This window comes from Prionailurus bengalensis, chromosome E4, assembly GCF_016509475.1.
Source record: "Prionailurus bengalensis isolate Pbe53 chromosome E4, Fcat_Pben_1.1_paternal_pri, whole genome shotgun sequence".
In the NCBI taxonomy this organism is placed as follows: domain Eukaryota; kingdom Metazoa; phylum Chordata; class Mammalia; order Carnivora; family Felidae; genus Prionailurus; species Prionailurus bengalensis.
The window spans coordinates 62,309,989-62,330,825 of record NC_057360.1 but is presented as its reverse complement, the minus strand read 5'-3'; the positions used below and the strand labels follow the sequence as shown (position 1 = coordinate 62,330,825).

General features: G+C 42.9%; 1 protein-coding gene across 3 annotated transcripts in view; it reads left to right on the top strand.

Annotated features, from left to right (window-relative positions):
- Positions 1-20,837, top strand: part of DDR2 (discoidin domain receptor tyrosine kinase 2) — a 156,809-nt gene that overhangs the window by 104,859 nt on the left and 31,113 nt on the right. For all 3 annotated transcript variants that reach the window (XM_043567560.1, XM_043567561.1, XM_043567559.1), the window contains exons 3-6: positions 16,761-16,863; positions 18,269-18,500; positions 18,809-18,956; positions 19,337-19,442. In XM_043567560.1, coding sequence (XP_043423495.1) covers positions 16,761-16,863; positions 18,269-18,500; positions 18,809-18,956; positions 19,337-19,442 — 589 coding nt within the window. The remainder of the gene's footprint in view (positions 1-16,760; positions 16,864-18,268; positions 18,501-18,808; positions 18,957-19,336; positions 19,443-20,837) is intronic.

Here is a 20,837-nt window from a genome sequence, read left to right as displayed (position 1 = left end):
GATTCTGTGTCTCCCTCTCTCTCTCTCTGCCCCTCCCCTGCTTGTGCTCTGTCTCTCTCAAAAAAAAAAAAAAAAAAAAAAAGCCCAACCATGAAGTGTATTTTCTCTATATATACAAGCATAGCTAACAAGAAATGATTCATCCTGGCACAGGAGGAGCCCCGGCTATGGGGAGAAGAGGGGAGGGGGTGGGTAAGTCCACCTTTGGAAAGCTATAATTTTAATTTATTTGCTTTTAGTAGGTTAGACCAATATTCAGGACTCTGTAGTAGCTTTCTTACCGAGAAACTCGCTCAGCTGTGATTGATAACTATGCATTTGGCAAATGTGCAGAGTGAGAAAGATGCTCCTGGCTACAGCGATCACCCGTCTCCTTCAGAAGCTCTGGGGTTTTGCCCCATAGCGAAACTTCTCTACCTGTGCAAAGCCCAGAGCCAGCCCCGTGCCCCTGCTCCAAACTGAGGAACGGCTGAAAGGGGCTGCAGGAGGCATATCCCCTCTCAGATTCTCCCTTCTTTGAAGTTCTAGTCCCCTGTTCTAACGATCTGTTCGGAGAAAAAAACTTCTTTTTGGATGTTTTGCCCATTTTTAACTTTTTTTTGAAACCTCAGAGCAGTCAGATGCTTTCAAATAGATGATTTATAAGTTTTATCTGCATCTTTCAAATGCAGGGGGGAGCACTGGGTACTGTAAGCTACTCCATCCCACTTGGAAACAGAAATAAAAAGTTCACTTTTACCTTATGGCCAGATTATGTTAACTGATGGTGTCTTGCTTTTTGAATTGGCTAGTGGGAAGCTCAGAGCCAAATGTGAGGCCCAACACCAGCAAAGGCATATAGACCCACATGCAGTATCTTTTGGATATCAACCTTAGCTCTTTAGCTTATCCTTTTTTTCCCTACTCTCTTTCCCCTGAACATACATACGTTTATTCATTTATTAATTATTTTATACCATTTGGGAAGCCAATTCCAATCTCTGTTTTAGAATGAGTCAGGGTAAAAATAGTTAAAATATAAATAACATCTATAAATAACATCTCTCCGGTTTTAAGCATTATTCTGCTTGAATTTTTTTTTTTTTACATCTATTTCTTTTTGAGAGACAGAGCACAAGTTGGGGGGAGGGGCAGAGAGAGAAGGAGACACAGAATCCGAAGCAGGCTCCAGGCTCTGAGCCATCAGCACAGAGCCCGATGTGGGGCTCGAACTCACAAACCGTAAAATCAGGACCTGAGCCGAAGTCAGACACTTAACCGACTGAGCCACCCAGGAGCCCCATGCATTATTCTGCTTTAAACATCACTAAGTACTTGATATATATTAACTCATGCTTCCTGATAGCATTCTTATAAACAAATACTATTATTACCATTAAGCTGAGAGGCTGAAAGTTAAGTAACCTTCCCAAGACCATAAAACCTCCAAATTGCTTTAGAGTGAATGTAACATTTAAAACAAATAATCCTCTCTCTTCCTCCTTCTGAGTGTCATATCTGGAGCCCTATTGTATTTCATGAAGCATGCTAAATTCTTTGTATTCATTATGCTAAATCTCCACAACAGCCCTCTTGGCAATACTGTTAAAGATGAGGAAATTCAGGTTCAGAGAGGTTTACTAACTTGTCTTGAAGTCCCATGATTTGGAAGTGGCAGAATCCAGTTTTAAGCTTCCAGACCATGGCTCCAGTTTTCTTCTCAGTTCCTGACCTGCTGTCTCTTCAACTCACCTTCATTTTTTTTTAAATTAAAAAAAAAAAGTTTATTATTTATTTTTGAAAGGGAGAGAGAGAGACAGCATGCAAGTGGGGGAGGGTAGAGAGAGAGGGAGACACAGAATCCAAAGCAGGCTCCAGGTTCCATCCAAGCTGTCAGCACAGAGCCTGACGTGGGGCTCAAACTCACAAGCCGTGAGATCATGACCTAAGCTGAAGTTTAACCGACTGAGTCACTCAGCCATCCCTTCAACTCACCTTCTTATTGGAAGGAAGGACATACTATTCTACTATGAAACCTTCACTAACTTTGGCAGCCAGGAAGAAGAGTGTATCTTGACTGACCCCCACTTTGACACCCTGGAATCCAGTACAGCCTGGGGACTCCTCTTTCAGAGCTCTGCAATAATTGTTTCTGGAAAGTATTTTGGGCTTCCAGGAAGGCTGCAATTCTAAAGGGCTAATCCCAAGGGGAATCTCAACTTGGGCAAAAGGGGTGTTGGCAGAATCACCCTATGTGCCTAGAGGAACCCAAATAATCTTCGTTGGCCTCTAGTAGCATCCCGCTGTATAGATATTTACCTGAATAATGAACCAGTCTGGAGTAGCAGCCAATGTGGAGCTTGGGGGAACAGGGACCCAAGTGACAGCTTCTCTAATGGGACCACCTTGTCCTTTCTGGAATTGGAAGAACTTGATCATGGTAGCCTGGGGTTGAAGAAAGAGGAACCAGGGATCAGGAGACGTGAGTCTCAGTCCTGTGCAGGAATTTCAGTCCTCGTCAGCTGTGCGTCCTTGACTAAGTCATTTCACCTTTTGGGGGCTCAGAGGTTCTAACTGATATTTGATATGGAGCCATTGGAGGGGTTGGTTTTCTGAAGCCCCTTCTTGGCTCTAAAGTTTATGATTGCAGATGTTCTTTTAGACCAGAGACCGTCTTGGGTCCCCTGGTTGACCCCAGTGTCCCCCCTCCTGGTCAGTCTGGTCTTCCTTGTACCCAGAGAGGCCCAGGTGTCAGCTCTCCATGCTTCAGGACTCACGTGTGCCATGCGTGTGTTTTCCTGGAAGCTGCATATAGGACACTCATTGATGGGTAAGCTTGTGGTCTGGAACTAGCAGGGAGATGGTAAACATCACGGAACAAGCTGCCCTTTCAGGCTCTCAACCTTGGCAGCATAGTATGAAAATAATTCTTGGGAAGCTGGAGCCTGGTGGCAGCTGCCTGCTTCTCCTCTGCCTGCCTGCCAGGCCCTACCAGAGCTCAGGACAGATCGAGCTCTGCCTGGGCATGCGGTGGCCGGCACTGGTAGTTTTCCACTCTGGGAAACTGGAAAGTGAATTGGCTTCTCTGTCCAGGAGATTGGTGGGTAGTGGAAGTGTCAAGAACCACCAAGAACAACTCAGCAAGCAAAATCAGGACGCCCTTCTTTGCTGCTGGGTCTCTGGGTCCCTCGCTGTCCCTTGCTGTCCTCCGCCTTTCCATGCTTCCTGATCTTTCATAATGTGGAGTTCAGAGATGGATGGATGGGATCTGATAAAAAAAAATGAAGTGGGCTTGGGGAAAAGCACAGGGGCCTGACATTTAGGATTTGGCACTCTGAGTCTTTGCTATTGGCTGGGGTCCCTTCCACAGGAGTTTACCAAAAATAGGCATATTCACTAGGAAAACCGCACTGGTACCGCTGAAAAGTGCCACGTTGGTTGCCCTGGGCCAAGGCTTATCCTGGTTCCAAAGACCCACTAGGATGAGGAAGGCCATCCAAGATCAGCTTGTCTTTTTTCCTCTGCCCTTTCTCTGAGGCCCCTGGGAATATTGATTCACCAAGAAACTTCGCCTACTGGCTGCTTTTCTGGCTCTTATCTCTGAATTCCCTATCCTCATCCTTATTATCTTTGGTTCCAACATCTAGACCTCAAGACCCACTCCAATTGTCTCAAGAAGCTTTGTAATATCTCTGGCTCAGAGCCTTGCTCTGGCATTGAACTGGAGATCTTCATCAAGGCATAGAGTGAGACTCCGAGCTCTTTCCCTCACCAAAGCTTGGGGACCCCTCCTTAGTGCAGCTTCTTGGACCTTTATCCAGTGTCCATTGACTACAATTCATGCTAAAGCTTCTCTTCCTCTCATGTAAATGCCCACAAAGCCCTTCAAAGAACATCCCTGAAACTTGGTGTCCTTTGGTGATTGCTGAGAAATGAAACAATCCTAGAGAAATGAGTCAATTACAGAACCTGCCCTCAAGAGTTCAACACATGGTGAACTCTCCATTCATCCAGCCTTGGGTTCATCCATCCATCCACCTGCCTTCTACCCTTTTGCTTACTTATTTATTTGCCAAATGTGTATTGAGCATCTAATGGGTACCATGTGTTGGCAGCTGCCCAGCGGGAAAAGGAAGAATCTGACATGATTACTATTCTCAAAATTGCTTACAGTTTCACTAAGGCGGTAAACAAGCATGAGTGAACTAGAAAATCTCTGGTGAAGGTTGTTACCTAAAAGAACCCCCCACCCATCTCTTTTATCTCCCTATCATATTTTAGAGTTTTCCGTAGTTTTGTCATACTATCTGAAATAGTAACAATTCATAATAGCTATTGTCAGACAATTTGATTGCCTATTTGAGAATCGAAAATCTATTGCCTCTTGTCTTTCTCCTCTACTGGAATGTAGGATCCGTGGGCTAAGTCATTTTATCTGTCCTATTCACCACTGTATCTTCACAGCAGGAACTGATTTGTTAGATAAATTCATAAGCATTAAATAAATTAACATTAATATTAAGTAAATATATTTGTTAAATAAATACATGAACAAAAAGATGGGTTGCAATAGATATGTAATGCCCCAGAATTACAAAGAAGTCTTATATGTCTGCTGCCTGGTTAAGCATCATTAGTCAGGGCTACCCTTTCCTGACTTCCCAGGTCTTTGTTTTTAAGCCTCCTAATTAGGAACAACAGAAAACTCTTCTTTTATCACCTTTTCAACAGATATTTATTGAACACTCAGTTAATAATACCCAGACACCCTACTAGAAATGAGGCAAACAACGGAGAGAAAGATAGACAAGATCTCTGGCCATATGACACTGAATAGTTAGTGGAGAGCCCAAAATGAAACAATTATTTGTATTGAAACAAACAATTATTTGTTTTACAAGTGTGAAAAGTACTAAGAAGGAAAGCAGCACACTGTTAAGAGCATGTAACAGAAATTCCTAATTTCCCCAAAGGCTCGGAGGAATTCTCTAAGAACTGGAGGATGAGCAGGAGTCAGCAGGTAAGGGAGGGGAGGGGAAGAACATTCCAGGTACACGGAACATGACATGCAGGGAGACCCTGAGGCTGGAAGGTACTTTGTGCACTTACGAAGTCAGGATGAGAGCCAGCAGAGATGTGCAGAAAGCCCAAGGTGAGGCCGGAGAGGTAGGCTGGGCCCGATCCCGCAGGCATCATGGGCCACACTATCCCAGGAAGACTGGACAGCTGTTAGAAGATTCATGTCAGAATAAGATTCTAGGAAGCTCGCTTGGGCTGCTGTGTGGAGAAGGAGTGGTAGAGGAACCGGAGGAAGAGCTAGAAGGCATTATAGTCATTCAGATGTGAGGTGGCAGAGGCTGGGCCCTGCATGGGAGGAGTGGAGAAAGAGAGAGACAGCTGGACTCAAGAAATTTGCGGGACGTAGTGATGAGGGACCATAAAGCAAGCTGAGGGCAAAGCACAAGCCAGCACACGCCCCTCCCCCACCCAAGCGGGATCTGTGCGACGTTCCTCAGGCTCTCCTGGCCACCCAAGAACAAAGGAAAGGAAAGAAAACAAATGGTTAACTGTGATAGAGATCACAGTCATGCGGGACATGAGTCTCCTTCAGGTTACAAATGTCTTAGTAAATTATAAGAAAAAGGCAATTTTATCAATAGCCTGATCTCCAGAAACCTGTAGACTCAGTTTCCTGGAGCCCCAACATCACCCTCCATAGTGATGTGGGGACAAAGGCAAGAAGAAAATGGCAGGTAAAATTAAATTTCCGTGTGATCTGCAGCCCATTGACAAATACCTGAGGCAAATACAAAGTATAACATCTCTCCAGGAACCCCCTACTGTCTTAATGTCAATGGCTTCCTAGAGGGAAAACAACCTTAGCTTGACCCTAGCAAGACTGTGGCATCCTATGAGTCCTCTTTAGCAGATGAAAGTCCTTCTGGAGGCTTCCCTTTGGCCTTTCCCTCCCCCAACTCCATAGTACATAAGCAGTCACTCTTTACAAGCCCAGTGCAGCACTTCCTGCCCACGGGTCCTGTGCCTGTGCTTTAATAAAGTCACCTTTTTGCACCAAAGACATCTCAAGAATTCTTTCTTGGCCATCAGCTCTGGACCCCTACCACTCCGAAACCCCATCCATACGAGCGGTAGGCTTTGCTAATAGAGCAGCTGACTCCCGAAGGACAGGTTTACTTCCCACTCCTCCACTGCTCCTAAAGCAGAAATGAACGTGTCACGTGTCATTCCAGAACTCTTCCTGTCCCAGAGTCCTGTACTGGTCCAGGTTCAGGGCCACGTGTGCCGTGGCTCAGGGAGGCCTTCCAGTTCTCGACATGGTGTTGCCACAGCTGTCCACACGTGGTTGGCTTACACCCTTCTGTGCGAGGGAAGCACTGGAGGGGATGAGGAGGAGGGGCACACTGACACATTTAGAGTTTTCTTTTTTTATGTGGACAAACTGCAGCCTCATTTCATCCCCCGGTTCTTCCAGTTATCAAACCTGAGCAGCAGCAGAGTCACCTAGAGGGCTGGTGAAAACCTGGTTGGCTGGGCTCCGCCTTCAGAGTGATTCAGTAGGTCTAGGGTGGGGACTGAGAATTTGCATTTCTTTTCTTTCTTTAAAAATTTATTTTATTATTTATTTATCAAAGCAATTTTTTCAATGTCTATGTATTTTTGAGAGAGAGAGACAGAACACGAGTGGGGGAGGGGCAGAGAGCGAGGGAGACACAGAATCGGAAGGAGGCTCCAGGCTCCGAGCTGTCAGCGCAGAGCCCACGCGGGGCTCGAACCCACAAAATGTGACCAGAGCTGAAGTCGGATGCTTAACCGACTGAGCCACCCAGGCGCCCCCCAATTTTTTTAAAAATTCAAGTTAGTTAACAGGCAGTGTAGTCTTGGCTTCAGGAGTAGAACCCAGTGACTCATCTCTTACGTATGACACCCAGTGCTCATCCCCAAAAGTGCCCTCCTTAATGCCCATCACCCATTTCACCCCTTCCCCCACAATGGAATTGGGGAAGGTATTGGCAAATGACATGTCAGAGAACTTCCGTTTCTAACAAGTTCTCAGATAGTGTTGGGGGCTGCTGGTCCTGGGAGACCACTTTGAGGATCAAAACCTTAGCCGAGTAATGAAGGGGAGCAAAGAGCCTCAGCCAGGCAACTGGCCCTCCTTGGACACCAAATAGAGTATCCTAGGTGGGATCTCTCTCTCTCTCTCTGTCTCTCGGTTTTTCTCTCCCTTTCTTTGTTAAATATGGAAAGTACCTATATAGGCATAATTGGAACACAAAATAGATAGGGTTCCTAAGCCCAGGAAATATCAACATGCTTCATACAGGCAGCTGCAGCTAAGGCAGCTGTGTTAAAACTCCCTGGTTGCTGTTCCCAGGACAAGCAGTGCCTTGGTGGGGAAGTTATTTGCAACAATATCATGACTCACCCCATGCGACCCTCTTTCCCCATTTCTGGTTTACTTTAGATGTTCCGAGAAACAGAAGTTCTCGTTACACTCATGGCCCAGTGACTAGAGATTCATGATAGCCAGGAATGCAAGCCCAGTGGGACTGTGAATGTGGATGTCCCTGGACTTTGGAATGGCCCCAGAGAATGATCATGTGTCCAGGCTGGAAGGGACCTGAAAGCATGGTTTCCAAGTGTGGCTGCATAGCAGAATCACGTGGGAAATTAAAAAAAAAAAAAAATGTAGGTTCCTGGGCACAGTTTCAGACCTACCGAAGAAAAATCTCTTAAGACAGGGCTCACAAACCTATATTCTACAACCTTCCCAAGCAATTCTAAAGCAGTGGGTCCATGGACTGGCTTTTGGGAATCACTGCCTTAGAAAACATCTAATCCAGCTCCCCTGATTTCCACAGGAGAAAACTGAGACCCAGAAAGGATGTGAACTTTGCTTAGATCCTGGAGTGGATTTGAAATCTCTTTTTTTTTCCCTTCAGAGGTTGTGTAGCTTAGAGAGAGCCGTCTTTAGAGTCCGAATCTAAAGTGAGTTAGTATTTACTCCACGAATGGCCTTAGGCAGTTATTTAACGTCTTACCTGTAGATGGGGGATTCGTGAGAAACAGGAAGTAATGAGTGACAAAAATACCATATCGTCTGACATTTGATAAGTGCTGTTTATAAGTGGTTACCATTATTACAGTATATCATCAAATTGAAGAGCCTGCTGATTCTACTGTACTGATTCTACTGATTCTACTGTGTCACTCTAAGAAAAAACCCCAGCCAGTTAAGCTATGACTCACCATTTGCTTGTGAAATGCGTTCAGATTTCAGATATGTTAGAGCGTGGAAAATAATGGGAGATACAGTCTTCCACTTCTCTTTCCCCAACCTAGCACAGATGACTACCATTATTGAATTAAGCAGTTAAATGTCTGAAGAAGAAGCATACTTAGTGTGCTTGAGGAGCAGCCAGGAGGCCAGCGTGACTGGAGGGGGGACTGCTCTGGACGTGAGGTCCAGGATAGCCCAGGATCAGCTCTGCAGGACCCTGGAGACCACGCATGCGTTTTCAATGTTATCATAAGTGAGGTGGGAACTCCCTGGAGGGTGCTGGGCAAAAGAGTTACGTGGTCTGACTTACATTTTCATAGATAAATGGGACAAGGTGGACAAAAGGACGTCTGGTTAGGAGATTATTGTTTTATTCCAGGATCGACCTAGAATGGTAGTGGCATATGTGGAAAGGAGGTGGGTTATGGGAATTCTTTAAGGTGGCTAATGGGATTTCCTCATCAGCTGTTGGGCTGGATATGGAATACGAAAGGAGTCAAGGGTGGCCTCAAGATTTTTGCCTCAAGTAATTGGAAGAGTGGAGTTGGTTGAAATGGAACAGACTGGGGGTAAGGTTTGCAGGGTGACATATTTAACTCCACTTTATTCTAACTCCTAATCTATGTCTACCTCTGTTTTCAATCAATATTTTTGAGCACCTGTTGTCTCCCCAGACATGCCCTGAGAAATAAAATTGAATAAGATCTAATCTCCCCGCCTACGCCCTTTTATCCCCCCAAAAGTTTGCCATCTGTAGGAGAGATGAGACTCACACACAGACAATTATATGACAAAGCACTATGTACCGAAGGCTATACAACAGATACTAAAAATGTCGGACGTCGGAGTAAGGAGAAATTTACCGAAATTGGTACTATTCCTTCTTTAAAAAACACTTGCTTTGGTTGCAACCAAGTTCATTCCATTGCAAAGGGACAGTGCTAGATACTAACTTACGCTAGTCTTTCCACTTCAGGTGTGCGAACCTCCTTGCTGTACCCGAAGCCACTAAGAAGGCTCTTTTCTTGACTTCTGTTCCCTTTCCATGAAACATTCCCCCCTCCAAGAGTCACCTGGCTGTCTTCCTTCACTCAGATCTCTGCTCAGAGACACCTTATCCGAGAGACCTTCCTTATCTCTTGACATGAAAGAGCAGCTATTTCCTTTCCCTGTGTTCTTTTCTTCACAACCCTTGCCACTTTTTCTCATCTTATATATTTATTTGCCTCTTGTCTTTTTCCCCATACTAGAATGTAAACTCTGGCAAAGGGTACTTTGTTCTCTTTATGCCTATATTCCCACGGGGCTCAAAAAAAAAACATTGAGTGAATGAATTAATAAAAATAGGAGTTCAAAAACCCTATGGATTTGGAGAGCAATAAGTTGATTACCACACTGGGAATGGAGATAGGACTGGGTCCATGAATAAAGCTTTGGTTTCTGAAGGGAAAGAAGGTGCCAGAGGCCAGCTGTCTTACGAATCTGCATTGCTTCTGCCTGCAGCCTGGTGTGTTGGGAGAAACAGCTTACATCTTGCCATTCCTTTGGTTAGAGCAGAGAGTGGCAGTCTGGTACATTGGACTAACTTTGGATTAGGACCCCTTCATAGCCATGGGGCTCTAACTGGTTTTCTCACGTGTAATTTGAGAATAATAATACATGCCCCGCCTACCACACAGGGTTATCGTAGGGTAAACAAGATGAAAACAATGGGACAACACTTTGAAAACTGTGAAGAACGAACTGTATTTTAGGAGTCAAGATAGCAACTGGGGGCACCACGACATGAATGATAGCCAAAGGTGCAAGGACCGTCTACCTTGGCCGGCCAGGTCCCCTCCCCAGAAGATCGTTGAGGGATATATACACGCAGAGAGCAGTAACAATGGGAAAGCAAAGTTACTTTATTAGTAGCTAGCTTGGGTCACAAATGCCAAGGCAAGTGTTCTGGTAACCTGGACTGGGGCGTGTAGCCTGTGAGATAAAGGTGTCCAGAAGCTTGTCCTGGCCCATTGAGTCATTGGTACTGAGGGACACTAAGCAGCAGTGCGAAAACGTTTAGCACACCCAAAAACATGCAGGACAAGCATCTGGGAGGGGGCCGGAGGAGGCCTTGAGGCAGGGCATGGCCTCCACTGCATAAAGGGGTGGAGCACAAGAGAGGGCGCACCCTGTGAGTGATTTCTGAAATGTTCATTGACCTCACTCACTGGTAATTTGGGCCCCATTGGCATTCTGTATCAGTATTTCCTCATCCTTACTCCTCCCTTCAATTTCACATTCCAGAGGGTTTAGAATTTGAGAACTTGATGCTTCATTCCTGAACAGCCCAGAATTACACTCGAGATTCAAACATAATGATTATTTGTAGAACCTGTCACCCCAGATGCAGAAGTTATACATTTGACAAGAATAGGCAAAATGATACTAGATCCCATGTTCATCTCTTGATTTAAATTTGACTTGGAAAATGCAGGGGACAGGAACATGGAAGTGTTTTGGTGGTGTACATGGCCATGATTCTTGCCAAAGTGGCTGAGTCTGGTTTTGCTTCATCGTACTGTTCCTGGAAGTATCAGATGACATCACACATGTTGCGCTTTATCAAATGCTTTTTCTTCATCTATTGAAATGATCATATGGTGTTTATCCCTTCTCTTGTTGATGTGACACAGCATGTTGATTGTTTTGCAAATATTAAACTACGCTTGCATCCTGGGAATAAATTCCATTTGATTGTGGTGCATGATTTTTTAAATATATTGTTGGGTTCAGTTTGCTAATATTTTGTTGAGGATTTTTGCATCTATATTCATGAGAGATATTGGCCTGTACTTCTTTTGTTTTGTGGTGTCTTGATCTGGTTTTAGTATCAGGATGATTCCTTCCTCTTGTGTTTTTTGGAATAGTTTGAGAAGAATAGGTATTAACTCTTCTTTAAATGTTTGGTAGAATTTGCCAGTGAAGCTGTCTGATCCTGGACTTGTATTTTTTGGGAGGTTTTTGATTACTGAGTCAATTTCATTGCTGGTGATTGGTCTCTTCAAATTTTCTATTTCTTCCTGATTCAGTTTTGGTAGTTTATGTTTCTAGGAATTTATCCATTTCCCCTAAGTTGTCCAATTTGTTGGCATTTAGGTTTTCATAATATTCGGTTACAATTGTTTATATTGAGAAAATTCCTTTCTACTTCTAGTTTGCCGAGAATTGTTATCAGGAAATGATGTTTGGTTTCAGCAAATGCTTTTTCTGTGTCTTTTGAAGTGACGATACAGTTTCACTTTCTAAATCTGTGGTGAATTACATTGAATGATTTCTGAATGTCAAACCAACCTTGCATTCCTAGAATAAATCCTACTTGATCATGGTGTGTTATTCTTTTTATATATTCTTTGATTCAGTTTACTAAAATTGTGTTTAGAGTTTTCGTATCTATGTTCATGAGAGTCATTGGTCTATAGTTTTCTTATAAGCTTCCTGTTTGGTTTTTGTATTAGGTAATAGGATTTCATAAAATGAATCAGGAAATATCCCCTTCTATCTTCTCCTCTTTAATTTTCTGGAAGAGTTTGTGAGTGCTTGGTCATTTTTCTTTCTGAAACATTTGGCAGAATTCAACAGTAAAGTCATCTTGTCCTGGGGTTTTCTTTGTAGGAAGGTTGTTGACTATATATTTAAATTTTTTAGAACATAAATGATACTCAGGTTTTTATCTATCTCTTTATAAATGAACTTTAGTGGTTTGTATCTTTCAAAAATTTGATTATTTTATCTAAGTTGTTGAAATTATTGGCATAACATTGTTTATAAGATTCTCTTATTATACATTTAATATCTTTAATTTCTGTAACAAGGAAACTTCCTTCATTCCTGATGTTTGTAGTGTTTTCTTTTTTCTCTCCCAATCTGGCTAGAGATTCTTTTTGCCTTTTTTTTTTTTAAGTCTTGTCAAAGAACCAGCTTTTGGGGCGCCTGGGTGGCGCAGTCGGTTAAGCGTCCGACTTCAGCCAGGTCACGATCTCGCGGTCCGTGAGTTCGAGCCCCGCGTCAGGCTCTGGGCTGATGGCTCAGAGCCTGGAGCCTGTTTCCGATTCTGTGTCTCCCTCTCTCTCTGCCCCTCCCCCGTTCATGCTCTGTCTCTCTCTGTCCCAAAAATAAATAAATGTTGAAAAAAAAATTAAAAAAAAAAAAAAAGAACCAGCTTTTGGTTTTTTAGAGTTTCTCTATCGTTTTTCTGTTTTCTATTTTGCTGATTTCCACTAATAATCTATTATTTCCTTTCTTGTAATTACTTTGTATTTTATTTGCTCTACTTTTTCTAGTTTCTTAAGGTGAAGACTGAAGTTATTATTTAGAGATCTTTGCTCTTTTCTAATGGAGGATTTTACTGTGGTGATTTTCTCCATAAGTACTTGTCAAGTGGTATCCACAAATTTTGTTATATTTTCATTATCTTTCAGTACAGAATACTTTCTAATACTAATACTTTTCTAATACTTTCTAATTTGTTTTCTAATTTCTTCTAATTTTCCTTTTTTCTTTGACCCATGGCATATTTAGGAAAGTGTTATGCTAGTTTGAAAATATTTGGGGATTTTCCAGATATCTTTCTATTATGTATTTTTTCTAACTAGTAATTGCATTATGACAGAGAACATACTTTGTATGACTTGAATATTTAAAATTTATTGGGACTTGTTTCATGATTCAGAATATGGTCTATCTTGGTACATATCACAGGTGCACTTCAAGAGAATGAATACTCTATGTTTTTCAGTAGAATTCTATAAATGTCAAACTAGGCAAAACCAGTGGATAATGTTCATATCTTCCGTATACTTACTGATTTTTTGTCTGATTGTTTTACCAATTATTGAGACGTAAGTATTGAAATCTTCAACGACATGTGGTTTTGTTCATTTTTCCCTGCAGCCTTGTTTTGTTTTGTTTTGTTTTGTTTTGTTTTGTTTTGTAAAGCTCTGTTACGTGAATAAACATTTAGGACTGTCATGTGTTCTTGATGAGCTAACCCCTTTATCATTGTGAAATACCATCGCTATTTCTTGTCTTAAAATCTGTTGTGTCTGGTATTAATAAAACCACTCCAGCTTTTTTTTTTTAATTACATTTTCGTGGTATATCTTTTCGCATCCTTTTATGTGTAAACTTACCTGTGGTTTTCTGCTTTCCTTTCAGTGAATTGAACTTTTTATGATTCAGTTTTATCTTTTGTTGATTTATTAGCCATGAACCTTTTTGAAAATATTATTTTAGTGCTTGCTTTAGGGTTTATCATGTACATCTTTAATTAAATAAAGTATATCTTGTAAGTGATAGTATATCACTTCACATACAGTATAAAAATCTGACAAGAGGGATGTCTGGGTGGCTCAGTCGGTTAAGTGTCCAACTTTGGCTCAGGTCACGATCTTGTGGTTCGTGAGTTCAGGCCCTGTGTTGGGTTCTGTGCTGACAGCTTCGAACCTGAAGCCTGCTTCAGATTCTGTGTGTGTCTCTCTCTCTGCCCCTCCCCTGCTTGTGCACTCTCTCTCTTTCTCAAAAATAAACATTTAAAAAATCTTCGAACAGGATGCCTTCCGTTTTTCCCTTTTCAGCCCTCATGCTATTGTTTTCATGCATTTTAGTTTTGTACATATTATAAACCCCACGGTATATTGTTACTGTTTTTATATAAATAGTCAACTACCATTTAAAGAGATTTAAATAACAAGAAAAATCGTCTTAATCTAAATAGTCAATCACCATTTAAAGAGATGTAAATAACATGAAGACTCTTCTTATCTATTTACTATGTAATTACCATTTCCAAAGGGACATTTGTAATCATTTTTATCTTTGGTCCTCTGTTCATAATGTATCCTTTTTCTCTGGCTGCTTAAAAACTTTTCTCCTTATCACCTGTTTTAAGCAGTTGAATTACGATGTACTGTAGTATAGTTTTCTTCATGTTTCTTATGGTTCAAGTCACTGAGCCTCTAGGGTTTATAATTTCATCAAATTCGAAAAGAATTTCCACCATGTTTTATTCAAATAATTTTTTGATTCCTCTCTGTTCTTCTTTAAGGAATCCATTTACATGTATAATAGGATATTTGCAATTGTTTCACAACTTAACTTAGGTTCTATCTTTTTGTGTGATTGATTATTTGAGTGATTTGATTAATTTCTGTCATTGTTTCATTTTGGATAATTTCTATTGCTGTCTTTAAGTTCACCAATCTTTTCTTTAATGTATAATCTTCCTTTAATCTTATTCAATGTATTTTCTCATATAGTCAAGTTTCATCCCTAGAAATTTTATTTATATCCTTCCCTATCTCACTTAGCTCTCCTTATATATATTTATTATTTTTTTAATTAAAGTATAATTATCACACAGTGTTATATTAGTTTCAGGTGTACAATATAATGATTCAACAATTCAACATTTCTCAGTGCTCATCAAGATAAGTGTACTTTTGTTCCCCTTTGTCTATTTCCCACATCCTCCTCACCTACCTCCCCTCTGGCAACCACCAGTTCTCTGTATTTAAGCGACTGGATTTTTGGTTTGTCGTCTCTTGTTTTGATTTATTTGTTCATTTGTTTTGTTTCTTAAATGCATTTTATGAGTGAAATCGTATGATATTTGCCTTTCTCTGACTGACTTATTCCACTTAGCATTATACCCTCTAGGTCCATCCGCAATGTTGTAAATGGCAAGATTTCATTCTTTTTTATGACTAATATTCCATTATATTCCAATATATACCACATATCCTTGATCCTATCGATTAAGTCTTATGGATGGATACTTGGATTGCTTCCATATCTTGTCTATTATAATTAATGCTGCAATTAACATGGGGTACAGGGATGCCTGGGTGGCTCAGTCGGTTAAGCGTCTGACTTTGGCTCAGGTAATGATCTCACAGTTCGTGAGTTTGAGCCCTGCATTGGGCTCTGATGACAGCTCAGAGCCTGGAGCCCACTTCGGATGCTGGGTCTCCCTCTCTCTCTGCCCCTCCTCTGCTTTCTCTCTCTCTCTCAAAAATAAATAAACATTAAAAAAATTAAAAAAACTTAGTAATCCCTTCAAATTACTGTTTTTGTATTCTTTGAGTAAATACCCAATAGTGGAATTACTGGATCATATGGTAATTCTTTTTAAAAATGTTTCTGAGGAAACTCCATAGTGTTTTCCACAGTGGCTGACCTTATAACAATATAATTATAATTGGTTTAATGTTCTTTTTAAATTCTTTTTTTTAATGTTTTTGTTTTTGAGAGAGAGAGAGAGAGAGACAGCACAAGAGGAGGAAAGGCAGAAAAAGAGGGGGACAGTGGATCCGAAGCGGGCTCTGCACTGACAGCAGAGAAGGCCATGTAGGGCTGGAACTCACGAACTGTGAGATCATGACCTGAGACGAGTTGGACGCTCAGCCACCTGAGCCACCCAGGCGCCCCTCTTCTATATTCTGAATCAATTCCATTGATTGATTGTTTTTCTCATTATAGGTTCTATTTCTCTGCTTCTTTATACGCCTGCCATCATTGTACCTATTTATACTAAAAAATTCTTCATTGTTTATCTGAAATTTAAGTTTAGCTAGGAATCCTGTATTTCTCTGGCAACCCTAGATTCCCCCGACCTCTCCAGACTCTTATCCTTGTCTCCTTGATTGGGAGCCCTCCAAACTCTGCCTTGTTCTCACTCACTGTGGACTCTGCCACAGCAGTAAGCTGGTGCCACAGTAGGACTCATCTTCTTTGTCCCCTCTCAGGGATTGTTGGCCTTTGTTATTCGGTATTCATTGTTTGAAACTCAATGTTTTGAATACTTTGTCCATTCTTTGGTTGTTTCACCCAGGAGAGTCAATCTGGTCCTTGTTACTCTATCTTGGCTGGAGGTGGAAGTCCTTCCCCAGAGGCCATTGTTTATAGCCAGAGGCGAAAACATGATGCTGATGGGGGCCAAAGCTGTGTGTCCAGTACTTTCATAGGACAGTTGACTTTGCCCTGTAGTTTTGTGCAATCAGCTACCTAGAAAAACGAATGCTTTGGATCAGGTGGTACCTGGTGGCTGTGAGGATGACTCAGCACCTTTGGGAAACTGGTTAGTAGTACACATCTGCTGATAAGGTAATGGGGATGGGCCATGGGCTTATTACCAAATAAAAGAATAAATCAGCACATTGCATCACATTACATTACTTGGGTCTGGGACTGAAAGATAGATGTGGCTGAAGGTCCGTGCTTGGGGGATTGAACACTACTAAGTTTGGAGGCAGGCCCAGGGAGAAAGGCTGAGAGAGTCAAGGTGATCAAACTGGGGTCATAGAAAACCTTAAGAAGATGTAAGCACTCTGTTTCCCTGTCCAATAGTCAATCACATTCTTCCTAGAAGGGGGTGGGGCATCCATGGAAATAAAAAGAAAAGTATTTCCTCTCTTTTTCCCTTCGGTGTCTCTTGGTCCAGCCATATGCCGCTATCCTCTGGGTATGTCAGGAGGCCACATTCCAGATGAGGACATCACAGCTTCCAGTCAGTGGTCAGAATCCACAGCTGCCAAATACGGAAGGTGAGGACAGATGCCCCAAGAAAGCCCAAGCCACGGGCAGGATGCACTTTCTGGCTCAAGGGGCTCGGGAAGAAGGGTGGGAGCTGGTAGGCACGGGGGAGGCCTGTCCTGTATGTTTTCGGGGAGAAAATTCAGGGTTTGGCAGCATGTGCTGGTCTGGCCACCCCTTCCCAATCACAGGGCCTTGAGCTACCCTGCCCACAGCAGATGGGTTCATGGATATGCAGTGGGTTTGCTTTACTTCACCTTCTCAGTGTGAGAATTTACAGGAAGCTGACTACCGTAGTGGACTGGGGAAGGCGCAGATGGGGTAGGACACTGGAAGCGAGGACACCCCATCCTCTTGTCAGTGGGTGTCTGTGAAACATTATTCACGGTGCAAAGCATCAAGGCTTTGAGCAGACACTGAGGACTCCAGAAAAGTCTTCCCTTCTCTCATTGAAGGGCCATCCTCACCCACAAAGAGTATGGTGGGTTCCTAGTGGCCTAGTACCAGGGGTCCTCCAAAGCAACGAACTCCCTTGTCAAAAGCTACTCTGCTGGTGAGGGTCTAATCCTTCTCCTGGGATCTGATTTTTTTGGTCTAAAGTGTTGATTTCTGTTCAAATGGAATCACCCACGAGAAAAGCAACCTTAGTAAACCTTCTCCATAATTTCTGAGTATGTGAAAGACGAGAGTGATGGTTGGTGGGGTTGGAAGAGAACGGCAATGAGTAGGTTGACATCTGTGAGAAAAGGAACATTCCAGGGAAGAGGGAAAGTGGTAAGACGTTCCCAAAAGAAACCTTCCACTGATTTCACAATTTTGCTCACTGGTAGCTTAGCTTGGAGGTAATAAAATGAAACCAGATTATTTACTACTCTCCTGACATGCTCCTACCCCTCACTCTCATCATGGGTTCCCATGGCGTTTTGCTGGGCTGCCATGCCCATCCTGTTGGTTAAAATTCCACTGCATTACATAACCCACACTGGAGATCTTATGATCCTTCCCTCCTCCTTCCTATAACTTGATATCCAAGCAAGGGGTGGCCACCCTTGTTATGCTGGGACTGAAAGTGGAACGGGGAGGTAAAATGACTCATGGGGGAGTAGAGGGCAGAAAGAGTTTCATTTCCCTTGTGGTCTTTAAATCAGGGTGAGAAATAAAGGCTACATCTGATCTGAAGGACTCTAGCCCTGGTGGTGACGGTCTATCTGGGTTTCATGGTGCCCCAGGGACAGAAGACTGTCAGGCTTGAGGGGAGACCCAAAGAGTCTTTTTAGACTGGGGTCCCAACTTTTTAGACTGAGTCTTGGGTTGGATACATTTTCTCCCCTCAGGACAGAGCAGCTGCTTGCTCTGGATTGGTAAACAACTCTAGTTCCATGGTTCCTCTCTGTCTCCCACCCCTTGTGTCAAAAGGCTGGACTCAGAAGAAGGGGACGGAGCCTGGTGCCCTGAGATTCCAGTGGAACCTGATGACCTGAAGGAATTCCTACAGATTGACTTGCACACCCTGCACTTTATCACTCTGGTGGGGACCCAAGGGCGCCATGCTGGGGGCCATGGCATTGAGTTTGCCCCCATGTACAAGATCAATTACAGTCGGGATGGCACTCGCTGGATCTCTTGGCGGAACCGGCATGGAAAACAGGTAGGAAGAAGAGACATCCAGACCCTGAGATGTCCAGGACCATATTTTGACTTAGGCTAGAAGAGGAAGTACACAGGCTGTCTTGTAGGTATGTGCATCCACAGACCTGGCATGCCCTTGTAAATGTGTGACTGAGGAGGAGGGAGGGTGGGGAGGGGGCACCGGGAGGAATATCAAGGCTGCTGGGAAAGCTGAGTGGATACATTCTGCTCCTTCAATTAAAAAGAGAGGGTCCATGAAAGAGGCTATGAAGAAGACTCAGCATAACCTCACAGCATCTCCCCACTATTTCTCTTCTGTCTCCTCAGGTGCTGGATGGGAACAGTAACCCCTATGACATTTTCCTAAAGGACTTAGAGCCACCCATTGTGGCCAGATTTGTCCGCTTCATTCCAGTCACTGACCACTCCATGAATGTGTGCATGAGGGTGGAGCTTTATGGCTGTGTCTGGCTAGGTAGGTCTCTAGAGACAGAGCGTATGGACCTTATTAAAACCTCCAACTCCTGGAACATAAAGGCAATTAAGTCAGAAAGGTACGGGATTAGTAATCTCTGGGGTGAAGTGATTCCCTGTAGGTTAGAGTCAAGAAAGGACATTGTTCCTGCACCCAAGGCTTCATTCCATTCCTGGAATAATGCATTCTGAGTCACTTCACTGACTGCTAGTGAGGAGTGCTCCTCAGCAGTGCTCCCTGTGTACCCAGATTGAGTCCTATGTGGATACACTGAACAAGTGTACCTTTGAAGTCACATGGAGCTCCCTGGGGTAGTTGGTCTGAGCCATAGGTACACTTCCTTCCCAAAGGCACTGACACATCTGTGTTTCCTTTGACAGATGGCTTGGTGTCTTATAATGCTCCAGCTGGACAGCAATTTGTACTCCCTGGAGGCTCTATCATTTATCTGAATGATTCTGTCTATGATGGAGCCGTTGGATACAGGTAAATCCTGGGAAACTTTGGTCATCAGAATGGGAAAGTGGCCACTAGAAGAGATAATATTTTATTATGGCTTAGGATCAATAATCAATCAACTGGTCAACCAACTAGTGTTTTTTTTTAGGCCCTGTACTAGGCATTGTGAGATAATTTAGATGAAGTAAAACACGGAGTCTTTATCTGCAAGGAACGTATGCCTGTTTTGGGAAGACAAGGGAAACAATAAATTACACAAAACAAGAGCTAAAATTGTAGTATGGCTCTAGGTACGGTAGCCATATTTTTTTGACTCTTAAAACAGGACATGTGGTCTGACACAAATAATGGCCTACTTATGGAGACAAAGGGCCTTGAAGTTATAAGTATAATAAATAGGACAGGTCAAGAAGTTTGGGGAGAATGAACCCCATAAATAGAAATGCTTTAGAAATTATGAAAAGGACACCCATAAGACTTACAGTAAACAAGGAGAGTTTCCGTGATGAGATGATAATTAGAGCAGGGGAGGCAGGTAGCAGGGAGCGGAGGAAAGAAAGCAGGGCTGAGGACAAGAGTGGCCTGACTGCAGCAGAAGCTTGATCCGGGAACAGCAGGAGGGACCAATGGGCAGTCCTGAAGTGGACCTAGGAAGGGCCATGGTGGAAGAGTATGATCAGACACAGTGGGAATTTAGGGTTGGATGAGAGCTTTTCCTCCCTATCTCACGTCACTCTGAGCCTTGCCATTTTTCTTCTAGTCCACTTCCACACTTTTCTCTCTCTTAGCTTGGTCTTTGCCTGCAAAGATTGAGCCTGGGAGAGAGGTTAGGTCCAGACCAGATGATGGAGGTTTCTAGTGGTTGAGAGAGGGAGAGATTAATCTCAGGAAGGGGAGTGAGGGATTATAGCACTTCCATTCTCTTAGGTGTGAAGAATAAATTCCTGCCCCACCAGCTGCCATCCCCTGAGTGAAGACCTGACTCATCCAGTATTCGATTTCCAGCTACATCCTTTCCATGTGCTTAGTCACCGTTCTTCCCCATTCGCTTAAATTATCTGGGCATCATTTCACTCAGTCACACCCCAACTGGCATATGCTTGAGGCATAGAGGAAATCAGAGATCAGTTGAATTCAGTTTAGTTCAATAAATCTTTGCTGATCCTCCGTTACTACCTGCAAGGAATTTGGCCAGACTTGGTAGGTATTCAAACATAAGGAAGTCCTTGATCCTACCTTTAAGAAGCTCACCGTTAGGAATGGGGACTAAGCCAGGATATAAATTGCTGTGATAGAAGCCCTGGAGTAAGAGATCGTAGGAGTGCTCTGGGGATCAAGGGAAAGAGCAAGCCAAGGTAGGAGAAAGCACAGCACTGGGAGTGAAAACACCTGGATTCACCTAATAAAAGTGTTTGCTTAAGT